At 47.4% G+C, this 15,603-nt stretch overlaps 1 protein-coding gene across 3 annotated transcripts in view; it reads right to left on the bottom strand.

The window, feature by feature from the left end:
- Nucleotides 1-15,603, bottom strand: part of Aldh-III (Aldehyde dehydrogenase type III) — a 41,943-nt gene that overhangs the window by 9,062 nt on the left and 17,278 nt on the right. For all 3 annotated transcript variants that reach the window (XM_089555118.1, XM_089555125.1, XM_089555133.1), the window contains exons 5-11: nucleotides 10,546-10,767; nucleotides 8,310-8,473; nucleotides 5,777-6,007; nucleotides 2,923-3,049; nucleotides 2,153-2,223; nucleotides 1,905-2,020; nucleotides 1,548-1,843 (exon numbers count right to left, since the gene is read on the bottom strand). In XM_089555118.1, coding sequence (XP_089411244.1) covers nucleotides 1,548-1,843; nucleotides 1,905-2,020; nucleotides 2,153-2,223; nucleotides 2,923-3,049; nucleotides 5,777-6,007; nucleotides 8,310-8,473; nucleotides 10,546-10,767 — 1,227 coding nt within the window. The remainder of the gene's footprint in view (nucleotides 1-1,547; nucleotides 1,844-1,904; nucleotides 2,021-2,152; nucleotides 2,224-2,922; nucleotides 3,050-5,776; nucleotides 6,008-8,309; nucleotides 8,474-10,545; nucleotides 10,768-15,603) is intronic.

Raw genomic sequence — 15,603 nt, 5'->3', positions numbered from 1 at the left:
AGCGGGTTTCTTTGTGGATCGGTGACTTTTAACACCTTTCTTCTTCACTGTTTCTTTGTCTGTTGTGAATTAAAAGTGAACCTCATGAGGACATTCGTTCTTGAGTAACAAGACTTGGCGACTATGAATCAGCATTGCATTGCATCACTGATCTATAACTTCATCTCATAAGTTCCTTGCAGTACTAGGGGAGGTACAGACTGCCTCAGCCAATCAGGAGAGTGTGTACAACGTGCACCTCCACGACTCTTCGTATGCGTCTACTTGCGGCCTACCTACCACAAATGTATTCATGATACATATGCTAAACGCAAGCAAGCATTTTGTAGGATGTTACACTATTTGTCACATTTGCACATTTAGTTCCCTTTATGCAAAGCAAACGGAGGCGCAACTATAAGTTCAGCCTAGTGACACCATCTGGTCGCTAGAATGGGAACCATTTTTGTCAACAAACCGATGCTCCTTTTTAGGCCTTGAAGCGCCAGAATTGTCACTCTACATGGAAAATAAAGCGAATTCATCACTCATTACTTTTGTTATAGGTGATAAGAGGTGAAGCAAAACTCTGGTGCCTCATTTACGACCAGTGAACGTGCTGAAAACGGTAGTTAAAATGATGAGTTCAGTATGAAGCAAGGGGTCCAGCTTTGATGGGCAGCGCCATTGTAGAAATAATATTTCAGAGTACGGAAGAGCCCCGCACACTAAACGCGGGAAATAGCGTATGCAACACAAGCGTACGGTAAGGCTTGGTTTGAAATAGCGTTTGGCACTTGTACACTAGGAAGCACACTATATTTTTTTTTGAGTACGCTATGCCCCTTTAATACTGACACTGCATTCTGCAGCATCGGAACACTACCTCTGTACTCACTGCAACTCTGGCAGTGCTGCAAGGAAGTGCTAAAATGCAGCATACGTTCAGTCAATGCCATCCAGAGGGAAACCAAACTGCTGGCACAATTTTATAGCCGAAGAAGCCACACACTAAGGGAAGCAATCACAAACTATCTCCACTTGGTCTGAGGCGAGCCTTTGGCCATCCGTCCTGGCACAGTGTGACGGTGATCCATTTGCAAGATATATACATATATGCCATTACATAGTGCAATTATGCACCCTTGGTGTCAGACAAGGAAGCAAAGGGATGCTAGAGAATGCAGAAGTGGAGGTTATCTGTGCAGAAGCAGTTAATGATGCCTTGGTACGGTCTGCAGAAAAGCCATTGGTCAGTAGCCAGCGGAATGTAGGTTGCCCATAACCCAGTGGGAAGGCAGCCCACCAAGGTAGGCATGCAACTTCGAGGTGCATAATGAGGTGGCAGAGCGCCACGTAGCAACCTTTTACGAGTTAACACTGGATGTAACGAACCTTAGTCTCGGATACAACACCACAGATAAAACAAGCTTTTGCATATTACCTTGGATGTAACTAACTTCTCCACCGCATAACGCTGCTGCGACAGGTGGCTGTTTTAAACGCGACCAATCAACTTAACTGCCACGGTTGCCGTCTAGCAGAGAGTGGCGGCCCCTACTACTCACGTGCAGCACGTAGCGCAGCAGGAAGGCGGAGGCGACGCCCAGCACAAAGACGAGCAGGTACGGGGAGCAGCTGAGCAGACCCCCCAGCGGGGAGCTGCGCTTGAGCAGCAGCTGCCGGAAGTAGGCCACCTTGAAGTCGTCCAGGGGCGGGTAGCGGCGCCGGCCAAAGGCCTCCCCGATGGGGTTGAAGGAGCGCACCAGCACCGCCTTCTTGTTGGAGAAGGTGTCAAACGAGTACTTGCCATGGTAGCGGCCCATGCCACTCTGGCCCACTCCGCCAAAGGGAAGCGTGTCCACTGCACCCACACCATCCTCCCCTCAGCACAACACTCTCGTGGCACTGCTTCCTTCACTCACCGGAGAGGTGGACGAGGGTGTCGTTGGCACAGATGCTGCCACTCGTGGTCTCATACATGAAGCGGTCGATCACCTTCTGCCGCGACGAGAACACGTACAGTGTCAGCGGCTTCTCCCTGCGACAACACCCAAGCACGCTGTGGGGCCAAGCAGCCTACAGGCCCACTGAGGAAAGAGAGCATGCGACCCTCCAATGGCTGCAAGCAATGAAGCAACAGTCCTCCAATCGCAGGTGGGCCATCACCAACCTCTCATTGATAAACTCGATCGCTTCATCGGCACTGTTCACCCTGAGAATGGGCAGCACGGGACCAAAGATCTGAAAGAGACAGCCATCGCTTCCTCAGAAAGGACTCCACCCGCTCACATTAAAACTTACAAATGGACGCTGAACAAAAGAAAAAAAAAACAGACATTTCGGCTCTCGTAGGACTGTTGGCCCTGTTTCACACATGAATCACCTGTGCCCTGGGTTTTCACTTTCATCCATGTGGGTGGATGAAGCCAAGAGTTGGACAAAAAAGGCTCCGAAACTCATGACTTGGTTTGGTTTATTGGTTTATTGTGGTTTAACGTCCCAAATCAACTCAGGCTACGAGGGACATCGTAGTGAAGGGCTCTGGAAGTTTCGACCACCTTGAGTTCTTTGACGTGCACTAACATCGCACAGTACACGGGCCTCTACAGTTTCACCTCCATCAAAATTCGGCCGCCGCGGCCGGGATCGAACCCGCGTCTTTCGGGCCAGCAGCCGAGCATCGTAACCACCGAGCCACCGCAGCGGGGCAAACTCTTGACTTCATCCATCCATATGGTTGAAAGTGAGAACCCAGGGCATGGGACCACAGTATGCAGGTGTGAAACAGAGCCAACAGTCACCAAAAAACAAGGAATGCATGGCCCCGAAGTGTCAGACAAGGCATCCCCGACCACTGCACAGCCACGACAAATTCACAGAAACACAAGATGTCCTCTACACGGGACACGAGGTGTGCCCACTGTCAGCCATGAGACGTACCTCCTCCTGCATGAGGGCGTCGGTCGGCTTCACCTCGGTGACCAGTGTTGGGCCGACGTACTTGCTGTCCACGTCCACCTCCCCACCAAAGGCAATGGGCACGCCCTCCAGCAACTTGGCTATCCGCCTGCGGGGGGAGAGAACGGCTCACCCATTTCAGCCTTCCGATACAGCTCAGCCTCAAAAAACAACAGACATGATAGCGAGTGGCCCAACTAAAGGCGTTTCTCGCTGCCTGCTGTTACCTCAAACAAGGCGAGAACTCAGTGGAGCGTTTCCACTTTTTCCCACCACTTGCGTCATTTCTGTATTTACTACGATGGGAATAAAGATTGCTATTATTACTACTAATCCTGGTGCAAAACAAACAAATTTATTTTGAGCACGGGGATTCAGACTGCCATCTTATACGTTCAAACAAGCAGCACTATTGCACTGCACCATAAACACTTTATCCATTGTCATGCTACTACTTGTATTCGTTTCTGATTTAATATTAAAAGGAGGCCACGGCAAAGTAAAGTCTTGCACAAATTAGGCAGAATGAATGTAGAGCGCCAGCTCCCACGTATTAAATGTACGCCGACAATGTTGTACTACCAGCTGATAGCCAGGGAGATCTACACACTCTGGATAATACTGCAGAGTCAAAGGAAACACTCCAGGCTTTACTATTAGCGCAAGTAAGTCAGGTTGGATGATACTAAACGATTCCACTTAACAGGTGCTTACAAAAGAAGTAAACGAAGGACAGACACGAAAAAGCACGAAAAATCTACCCGAGAGAAAAGGCGAAGAGATGCTGCAATAATGAAGCATAAACCACTATGGGGGCTCAACAGGTATGAAAGGAATCATGGCAACTGGGAGCTTACTTTGGAGAGCATACTTTGGTGCCTAAGGGCAGAAGTTCAGTCAGGGCTAGAAAGAAATCGGAGAGCTGTTGGAAGATTGCTCCTAGGGCAAAACCACCATCAGGGGAGTACAGGGGCATGAGGAAACCGAATGAAAACAGTAGAGCAGCTAAAGTTTCTAAGTACTTATGCACAGTAGTAGAAAAGGACTAAAAAGCTAACCGTTAAGTACGCAGGAAAGGAGGAAGGAGAAACAGCTTTAAATGCGCAATCAAAAGGGCAGACTCTACACTGCATTCAAATTTGGAAAGGCCAAATCAGGAAGGAATCGTTGCACGATAACTCAAGAGGCAGTGCCCTACTCTTTGAGGCTAGATCACAAACCTTAGAATGCGAAACTATATATATATATAAAAAAATAAAGCAAGATAATGACATAAATCTGCAGAAACACCTGAGCACATTTTGCTAGGATGTGGCAGTACCCATCCAGACATCGACACAGGCACAGTCTCCTCACCTGAGGCTCTAGGCTTTAGAGACAATAAAGGTAACGCAAGTCTGCGGTACACATTAGTACACAAACATTAGGAGGATTGGTGGCTTAAAAGCCAGGCAGTGATCTAAAGATCACTGCCTGGTTCAAGATTTAGAACTGGTACAGCATAGAGGTTAATAGAATTTCTAGATGGTACTGCATCTGCAAGTTTGACTGATTGGTTAGAAATACAATATATAAGCAAAAAAAATGGCTGACAGTTTAGCACTGCTAAGTGCAAAATACTGTGTGAAAGCATAGTTTTTTGCAGGTGGACACCACCACCTGAAAGCGTGATTGAGGTGTCCACTGACCCAGGGTGCCAGTTATGCGCGTCAAATTTTTCATTAACAATGCCAGTATTTGTCACTACAGCCACACAGCTCAAAGTGCGAATGCTAGTTTGCTAGTAAAATGCTAGTTGATCAAGAAGACGATGTGCAATGCGCAGCGCGACAGTGTGTTGCAGTTTAACACGAGGTTAACACGAGGCATGTTTGGCTGCGGTGAGACCCTAGTGCCCTTGCACAGAGGCCAGCGAAGCTGATCTGTTCCTGCTGCTGCGGGTTGGAATCCCAGTTGTGGATATTTACAATTACAAATCCACTCCACCCTGGGGGATTCCCCTAAACATTTGGTCAACGCTGTTCCCACTTCGAGTTACTGATCAATTCGCTCTCGCCCTACCATGAGCTTGCCGTCCCGGTTAGCTCAGTTGGTAGAGCGACTGCTCCGGTGTAGCGGTGGTCCCGGATTCGGACCCCGGACCAGGACGAATTTTTCTTTAACTGCGAAGTTTCTGAAAAAGTTGTACAGCTTTCGTTTGTAGCCATATGGCTGCGCTCGAGTGGACATCAATGAGTAATTACTCCCTTTTTAGAGCGCAGCTCTTTGGCGTCCGTTCCTGGGTTTCGCGTCGTCGTCGGCCTCGTAACCAGCTCCGCCCCCCTTTCATCCCCCCAGCGCTATCGGCGTCAGCGGCATCAGTCAGTCGCTGCTATCTCTTCCCTCCTCCCTTTATCGTGTTGTCCGCTTGCTGCGCGCGCTTCTGCCCCCATCGTTTGCCGCTGGGTGTACACGGCGCCCCCCTCCCCCCACTTCCTGCGAGTCTCTGGTTGTCAAAGCGCCGGCTCGAACTTAATTCCTTTCTTCGCTCCTCCTCCAATGCAACCCCTGTGCGGTGGCAATCAGAGAGCCAGATCGGTGGCAGCGGATCTGTATATGTGCACCGCCCGAGCCGAAATTGCGAATACGTGTGAAAAATAAAAAAAAAATTCTGTGATAGCGCATACATGTGTTGCTCGATTTCTTTGCCTCAATCTATCGAAAAGGTGAAACAGCTTATTTGCTGCGCTCAAATTTCGCATTAGGAAGTAACGTAATCGTCGGTAATTTTTGTTTACTTATTCATTTCACTTGCCACAAACACACCCCAAAGGTCTCGCTTGGGGCTTATACCCACCTGCAGTGGTTGGTGTTGACGATGCGGCCCAGGTCGGCGGAGTCCCTCGGATGCTCGGTGTAGAACTCGGTGATGACCCTCTTGCAGGCGTCCACAAACTGGGCGTAGATGGCCGCGTGGCAGAGCACGTAGTCGGGGGCGATGCACGTCTGGCCCGCATTGACAAACTTGCCCCACATGAGCCGCCGGCACGCGACGTCCAGGTCCACCGCATCGTCCACGTACACGGGGCTGCCAAGCAGCAGGGACAACACAGCTGCACTCTCAGCACGGCTTCCAGTTTTAAAAAGAGTTCAGTTGTTCCTCTCGGGCTTCCCCTGGTGCTTTTGTGATTTAGAGCACGCCCACAACATAAGAGTAGCGCAAAACCAGGACGACGGACAAAAGGGGAGAGAACACACACCCACAACAGAGACGCCTGTGTTGTTGGCGTGTGTTCTCTCCCCTTCTGTCTGTCGTCCTGGTTTCGCGCTACTCTTATGTTATGGATCAGTACCAACTTGCCCAAATTTCCACCCTGGTGAATCATATTAGAGCATGCACACTGTTATTTTTAGCACATACATTCCGACGTATTGTAAGGCCTTTCTTGGCTCATGAGTGCAGTGGGCGGAAGTTGTAGAGAGAGGCTGATAAGATTAAGAACGTCAAACCACATGCATAAGAAATGTCAAGAGTAATAAATCAGCATGACATGCGAACATATTAAAAACAATGTTTCAATTTTAATAGCAGACACTCGACAGTCGGGCATTCTGCAGTATCAGCAGGAAGTGCGTTCAACTCCCAGACTGTTCTAGGGAAGAATGGCGAAGATTGCTTCAAAACAAAACTCTTTATTTGGGCTGACTTGCACCCACTGAATCACTGGGCAGTGGCACAACAATAAGCATGCTCAGCAGTTTTAGAACGGAATGCCCACCACTGTCGGCGATGCTCTTTTTAAAGCTTACAACGAACTTTCGAGATAAGGCGTGCAAAGTTACTAAAATGGAACAACATAGAAGCTGCTCCACCTGGATGTGATCAATTGAGATAAATCTGGTCACGTCTTGCATCACAAACAAAGTGATAAAGTGGTGTACCGGCAGCTTTGAAGAATGAACAAACACTACAAAGACTAGCGGCATTAATCCCCTCTCAAAGAAGCATCGACCCGATGCTTTAAAACAAATAAGGTGACAACAAACACATAAAACGGATTGTGCAAAAATAAACACATCTAAATGAAACTCTTTTTGGGCTGACTTGGCCTGCAAAGAACTGAATCACTCGGCGGCGGCGTAGCAATAAGCGTGCAGGGTGGTTGTTGAACAGAATTGCCGGCCGCTCTTGGCCGTGCTCTCTTTAAAGCTTGGTTTGGTTTAGCTTACAGCGAACTTTCGAGATAAAGCTAGGAAAGTTACTAGAACACTCTGGAACAATGTAGAATCGGCTCCGCCTGGATGCGATCAATTGAGATAAATCTGGCTGAGTCTTGCATCACGAACGAAGCGATGAAGGGGCGTGCCGGCAGCTACGATGAATGAACAAACAAACAGTACAAAGACTCGCGGAATTAATCCCCTCTCAAAGAAGCATCGACGTGATGCTTTAAAACAAATAAGGTGACTACAAACACAAAAAACGGATTGTGCAAAAATAAACACCGAGGGTGGAAACACAGCGTCCTCTAGCGTGCATAATAGGGCTTTAGACGAATGACGTGGACAGCTTCTGGTAGTACGCGGCCTTGCTGAGATGCCGTCATTTGGTCAGGGAAGACTTCATAGTCCAATTCGCCTCGGAAAGTAAAAACAGCGTTAAATTCTACACAAACTACACAGAAAGACTGACAGGATGGGCGCCCGTCCTGTCTATCTTTCTGTGTGGTTTGTGTAGAATTTAGAGCAGTTTTTACTTTTCTGAACACAATGTGACACCAACTAGCCCAGCAAAAGGTACTCCAGTTCATCTAGCCAATGAAGAATCTTGTACAGGCCGAAATAGTGGTGCAAAAGCTTTTTCACTCAATCTGTGGCAGTGAATGGGCGTCCGAACCCAGACTATCTCCTGGCTTGTATTCCATGTTATGTCTTCGTAGGTTGTAGCGTCTGGCGTTGGTCTGGTGCTGATACAATGCTGAGGTGAATTTCCTATCGCGTCTAGGGTGATAACTTTCTGCTGGCTAGTTTCCAGGTTACTTGTTAGGCTGTGCCTACGCAGGCCTGTGGATGTATATATACGCCATGGTTTTACCTCCAATACATCAGTTGCAGATGTTTGTCTTTTTTTCTTTCTGTGTCCTGTTGTGTTTGTGCTTTTTTAAAAAGATGAATTAGTAAAACGAGCTTTTGGGGAACTTGGTTACTTTGCTTCCACATAACTGCAGTGTAAAAAATGACACTGCAAACGCTGCAGCGTTTGTCCGTGTCGTAAGTGTTTCTTCCTTCGTAAACGTCATTCTTTACGCTGCAGTTATGTGGAAAAAGATGAATGATTTGCACTTTTCCCTCCCACAAATGCAGCTGGGATTCTGGAACCCCAGCCTCACCTCTTCCCCCCCAGCTCGAGGGTGACGGGGGTGAGGTGCTTCTGGGCGGCCGCGTAGATGAGCTTGCCCACGTGGGTGGAGCCCGTGTAGAAGATGTAGTCAAACTTCTCCCGCAGCAGCTCCTCGGACTCCTTGGGGCCCCCCACGATGACGGCAAAGCACTCCTGCAACCAGGGATATGAACCAATGCACACACCAGGGCAAGGCTCGGGTTCTGACCACCACTTGAGGACAGTCAAGAGAAGAGGAAATAGCTCCAAGAGCGTATTCTTTGGCTAAAAACACAACAGACACAGCCTGTAATGCAAATTTCAGCAGTACCACTTGCCTCTGTTCTGGTGACCTGTGCTGTGAGCGGCACATATCCCTTTTCAGGCGCTTTGTACACTATCGTGTGTACAGCAAACTAACGCTTTTTCTGAGAGACTGCTGCACCTAGCAGTGATTTCATTGTTGCATTCGAATTGAGCACCCTTCTTATCGCAAATAAGTTGCTGTTTTGTGCCATGTAGCGGACGCGGTAGATAATATTTCACTCAACAGGGAGCTAGGTAGCACGTTGTCCACCATTTTTGTGCAGACGGATTTCGTTGCAAGTGAAAACATTGATTGTTTTTGCTCAATTTCGAGTGTAATGTGCACTTTTTAAACGCAAAATGATTCCACGATTCCTAGGGTGCTTACCTGACACATGAGAACATTTCGATGTTACTATTTCTAACAAATCTGACACTTTATACGGATTTCTCCACATTGTTGTAAAAACTGACCCGCTGGTCTTTCACGATCAAAAACTAACCAACTCCCTTTCTTGAGGCCCGAATGTACTACTTAGGTGAAAAAAAATAACTCATTTCAATAAAACAAAAAATGGCGCCTGAAAGGGATATGTTTGGATCTTGTCTTTGCACTTGTGGCCTGAGCGGCACCACGAGCTGGTGTTCTTCGGGGGCCTGTACGCTCACAGGGCCCAGTATCTCCATGGCAGTGTCCCTCAAGGAGGCCCCTTTCACGTCGAATTACACGCTCAGCAGTGGCACTGAGATGAAAGACGAGCAGGCTGGTGTCCGCTGGGCAACCAGCCCTCCTTGCCACTTTCTCTTTTCCTTTCTGCAGATACTGTCCTACATCTCGGGAAACAAGCCGTGAACAGGAGTCTCTGTAAAATGGCTTGGTTTATGGGGTTTAATATCCCAAAGCAAACTCAAGCTATGAGGGATTGCGCAGTGGAGGGCTCCAGATAATTTAAACCGCCTCGGGCTCTTTACCATACACTGACATCACACAGCACAAGACCCTCTGCCATTGATATGCAACTGCCACGGCCAGGATTACACCCGCATCTTTCGAGTCAGTGTCTACTACTACTACTACTACTACTACTACTACTACTACTGCTACTACTATTACTACCACCACTACCACCACTGCTACTACTACTACTACTACTATTACTACCACTACTACTGCTACTATTACTACCACTACTACTGCTACTACTGCTACTACTACCACCACTACCACTACTATTACTACTGCTACCACTACTGCTACTACTCCCACCACTACCACTACTACTACTACCACTCCTACTACTACCGCCACTACCACTGCTACCACTACCACTACTATTACTACTGCTACCACTACTGCTACTACCACCACTACCACTGCTACTACTACCACTACTACCACCACTACCGCTGCTACTACTACTACTACTGCTGCTACTGCTACCACTACTACTACCACCACTACCACCACCACTACTACTACTACTACTACTACTACAACCACTACAACCACCACTACTACAACCACCACCACTACTGCTACTACTACTACTACTGCTACTGCTACTACTACTACTGCTACTACCACTACCACTACTCCACTCAAAGCGGGACCACACTGACTGAAGCTGCAGTGATGTGGCAGTTGAGGGGCCAGCAATGGCTGCACCCAGGCCAAGCGGAGGTGCAGTGTTCTTTCCAGTGCATGGTGCATGCATTCAGCGGCCATCCTGATTTCTCTGGCACACACAGAGTGTGAAGGTCACATTCCATTCTGCAATGTGCCAGCATGCGACAAGCTCAGCACTCCACACTATTTAATGTGCACCATCCCAGAGGCAGAGCCCACCAGCCCATGGTGAGCTCAGTGGGCCACTCAAAAGCCCCTCCGGAGGGAGATGCCCAAAAACAAACTAAGCTGTGTGGCACACTGTCCGACTCACGGGGTCCAGGTACTTGGGGACCATCTCCTGGAGCAGCTTGGCCGTGGCTGGAGACTGCTCCGAGGGCTTGATGACGGCACAGTTGCCGGCCGCGATGGCACCGATCAGCGGGCACAGTGTCAGCTGCAGCGGGTAGTTCCAGGCGCCAATGACAAGCGCCACGCCATACGGCTCGCTGTGGATCAGCGCCTGGTCCATGACCAGCATGATGTTCTTGGGGGCCTGCAAGTCATGGAACAGCGCCCGGACGGACAGGGGAAGACTTTTCAACCCCGGACTTCCTTGCAGCTCCTATCTGCACTCGCACAGTGGGACCTCGTTATTTCCATCTTACCAGAAATATGCTGGCACTAGGAGAACTAGTGTATTAAGGCGAAAGCCTTTAATGCCTCATACTGTCGTGACCAAGATGTGTTAGCAAATGTGTCCGCATTTCGGATGCATGCCTTATATGGGCATATGCCAATCAATAGCCAATCAATACTTAATTGGGTGCAATCGAAAGACATCGGAACATGATATAAAGGGATTTCATGATTATATCATTGTACTTAATGACTAAATGACAAAGTGGTAATTAGTAGTACTTAAGAAGTGGCATGTGGGACTGTGCACTGCGCCTGTACCACTAACCATACATTAACTAGTATCACGAAATGTGCAAGTCATGCTTACTATCATTAACCATCGTTAATAGTTAGACATTTGTAGATGTTTCATAGACATTGTGTCGAACATTCTAGAGAGAGATCACTTGACAGATGAGTGACAGGACATGATGGATTTGATTAGAAATAAACAAACAGTGCGCCAGGAAACACTTTCGCCTTGCAGCACTTTAGACTACCAAAGTGCCCCTGAATTTTTTAGCACATTCTCAGAAGCTCCTGGAACCAGTAGCTACTGGAACCATCAGCTTCCATGGTAGCACCGAAACATCAGATTTAATTCTTTTTGGATAAACTATTCCTCCTGAAATGTTAAAGTAACTTCTTAAACGTTAAGTACACAAGAAAAAGAAGAAAAAATGGCCTGGCTTAGCTTATATGGTTAAGCCTAGGATGCGAAGCATACCGCCGGTGGAGGCTGCGCTTCCTGCAAGCGAGCGCACGAGTTGAGCCCCAGCTTTCACAGCTGTTGTGACGTCATATCACGTGGTGCGCCGATGTAGGTCAAGTGGTAGCTACGCGGCCGCGCACGGCGCAGCAAGGAAGAGCTCGGTTGTGCAGCTAGTATGCTTCGCATAATAAAAGAAAGAACACTCGCAACCTACGGCAGAACGGCAAAGTCATCCTGCAGGACCATGCACGAAAATCCCACATGAACAGCAGCAACCAGAGCAACAACAGAGCACTACAATACACACAGACTGCATGTAGAACTAATACACTCACATTCTAATACCATGTGAGTTGATGCTTATTACATATCCCCCCCAGTGGTTTGGCAGGACCTGAAAGTTTCCCTCCCTCATTTTATTTTACTGTCTCGTTCTTATTTTTCATTTTTTTCTACCTGTACCCCGAATACCTCAGCTGTTCGTTGCATCTTTATCGTCAGAACAGTTAACTGATGGGCTAGTCGGTTTTCAGCCATTATATCATTTAGCGCAAAACACGCACAGACAAAAGATAGGAACACAGCACCTGTGTTTCGTCCTGCATGTTTTTTGCGCTCAGTGAGATGAATATTGTCACGTAGTGGTGACTGCAGTCCAGAGAGCAGGGATACAGCGAAAATGGCTTCTGAATGAAGCTCTTTATTTGGGCTGACTTGCACCCGCAAAGAACTGGATGAGTCGGTGGTGGCTTAGCAACAAGTGTGCTTGGCGGTCGTCCAACAGAATGCCCACCGTTCTCGGCCATGCTCAATTAAAAGCTGATAGCGAACTTTCGAGATAAAGCGTGCGAAGTTACTAGAACAGAACAACATGGAATCGGCTCCACCTGGATGCAATCAATCGAGATAAATCTGGGGAGATAAAGTGGCATGCCAGCAGCTTTGAAGAATGAACAAACACTACAAAGATTCGCGGCAATATAATGATTTATCATCACCCTACTACACACATACAACTGTATATGCAAAGTCTTTCTCATGCACTGTTGTATTTTTCCATTTGCTTTTTGAATAATTAGTACTGTTAAGTTGTGCAACACAATGTAACATTTCAACGAGGTTTCAATGATGCCTTCCCCCATGTAGGCCTTCATGGTAATTAATAAAAAGAAATGAAATAAAAAATGATGGGTGTTCCACAGGTGTAAGTGTGGAGTGGTTAATAAGCAAAGCTCCCTCTTTAAATTTTGTCACTTCATTTTTTAGCGCCCACAGTTGAAGAGGTTTAGCTGCAAAGTTCTGTTAACTGAAGAAGAACTCTCCAAACAAAACAGCAAAAAGTTCTTGGCTAGAACCAGCATAACAAGCAATATAGGGTCATTGACCAAGTCAAAGTTTAATTAAATGTACTGACGTATAGGGTCACTGACCAAGTCAAAGTTTAATTAAACGTACTGATATTTTGGAAGCCCTACGGTTTCCTTGGATTGTGAACAAGGAAGCCGTAGGGCTTCTGAAACGCCAGTACGTTTAATTAAACTTTGACTTGGTCAGTGACCCTATATTTTTTGTTATGCTGGTTCTGGCCAAGAACTTTTTGCTGTTTTGTTTGGAGAGCTTTTTCTTTGCGTAGTCATACTCTTCCATTAACAGAACTTTGCAGCTAAATCTCTTCGACCGTGAGCGCTAAAAAATGAATAGTGACAAATAGGGTCAGTGACCCTATCATTTTTATTATGCCTCCACCTAGACGATGTTTCGTCGAACTCTTGACCAAACCAGCATGACTAATGGAAAACCAGTAAGTGCAGTGCTGGAGCCGCTACAACCAGCAAAGAACCATGAGCTGGTTAGCTAGATAGATCTCAATTCCAAATGAGGAGGAGGGCAAAAGCCATGGCACGACCCATCCCCCCTGGTGCACTTGACACAGAAACACAAGAATATGCACAGTGGTAGAACATGTACAATTTTCCACAGGCAAATATCACAAATACTGCAACTGTAAATTACCAACACATGCTAGGATGAGGAATAAAAACAAAAAAGGACGCATCCAGCAGTGACAGGCAACAATTTCGACAAAGTATACATTTGTGGGATATTGGTAAACTGCCACTCGTGGTCTGAGAGAACCTGCCATATGCGCTCCACCCCATCCTTATCCTTCTAGTTAAGAGATCGGAAGAGGGCGGAGTGGGTGAGAGAACAAACGCACATTAATGACATCCTAGTTGAAATCAAGAGGAAGAAGTGGGCTTGGGCAGGGCATGTAATGCGAAGGCAAGATAACCGCTGGTCCCTAAGGGTAACGGAGTGGATTCCAAGAGAAGGCAAACGTAGCAGGGGGCGGCAGAAAGTCAGGTGGGCGGATGAGATTAAGAAGTTTAAGGGGGTACGGCAGCCGCAACTGGCAAAGGACAGGATTAATTGGAGAGACATGGGAGATGCCTTTGCCCTGCAGTGGGCATAGTCAGGCTGATGATGATGATACATTTGTGGGTTCTAAAAACAGCATTTCTACTACTTTTTTTTTCTTTAAAAAGCACTTGCTTACGTATTTATAGGCTAGATCTTTCAATAGGGTGTTCGAATATATCAGAACGATTACCTGGTAGAGTGTGATCTGAGAACCATAGTTTCTGCTGGAACCTGCTGGCTTCAGCAGAAGCTAGCACATACCAGTACATTCCCATTAACAAATTTTCACCCGGGAGTCCAACATCAAGGAGAATGGAATACCGGTTCGAATATAAAGCAGAGCTCAAACTACACGGGATCCTCCCCAAGTGGCGATCATCCGCGGATCATGGGCTCGTATCACGGTAGCTGGGCGCTGCACAATTTTCACGGAACCTGAATGCTTTCGTCCCGAATACACGAAGCAGTGAAGAACGTAGGATGCGTTTGACTACGCAGAGATGAGCAGTAGAAAAAAAAAAAAGGCGGTGCTCTTTGCAGCGCGTATTCACAACAAAACGCATCGCTCTGCCCCGTCTTTCTTTCTTACAGTCATTTCAGTGAAAGGCATACTTATGAAAAGCCAGCCAAAAAGACGGGGACAAAGGAGAGACGAGGCGCACACAACGACTGAACTAACAACTGTGCTTTATTGAAAAACAGTCAGTCTCCCAGGAAACCTAACAGAGCATGCGCAGCTCAACAGCAATGCAAACCCAGCACAAAAGACCGCGATGCTCGCGAGATAGTCAAGACAGCAGTGTCAACGGGACAGGTAACCTATTTCCTTCTGCATCAACGTGATCGATGCCGTGCTAATACAGTTGCTAATACAAGTAATCAAGGAGATAACTGTATTAGCACAGCGTCTATCACGCTGATGCAGAAGGAAATAGGCTACCTGTCCCGTTGATACTGCTGCCTTGACTATCTCGCAAGCATCGCGGTCTTTTGAGCTGGTTTAGCGTTGCCGTTGAGCTGCGCATGCTCTGTTAGGTTTCCTGGGAGACTTGACTGGTTTTTCAATAAAGCACAGTTGCTAGTCCCGTCGTTGTGTGTGCCTCATCTCTCCTTTGTCCTCGTCTTCTTGGCTGGTTTTTTCGTAAGTATGTACCAACTAACCCAGAATTCAACTCTCCTGCAGTGATAGGCAAACCGTCATATGCTGTGCATACAAAGCTGTTGTATCTTCAGTTCCGAGGCCCGTTCCCGGCTGCAGCTGCTAGGCCTAACTGTGAACTGACTTGCTTGCACCGGGTGTCTGACCTTTCATTTCAGGCCCTGTATGGTGGGCGCAGCACAGTTCCTGTCTTGTGCACCAGAATAAAAGTTGGAGCGATTTTTTTGTCAAAATTTGATTTCCTAGCTTAGAAGAGTGCCCGATTTTCCGGACATTTTCGCAGCCCCCTGAGACTAAACATCAGTGTGCGGCTATACATGTTTCTAAGTGGTTTCCAAGGCAAACGTAGCAGGATGCAGCAGAGAGAAAAATGGCATTAGGAACTTTGCGGGGATACGGTGGCAGCAGCTGACGCGGGG

Source organism: Amblyomma mixtum, chromosome 1 (assembly GCF_055824585.1).
Source record: "Amblyomma mixtum isolate Tamu chromosome 1, ASM5582458v1, whole genome shotgun sequence".
Taxonomy (NCBI): Eukaryota; Metazoa; Arthropoda; class Arachnida; order Ixodida; family Ixodidae; genus Amblyomma; species Amblyomma mixtum.
Note: the sequence above shows the minus strand (reverse complement) of the source record. Positions and strands in the feature narration are given on the sequence as shown.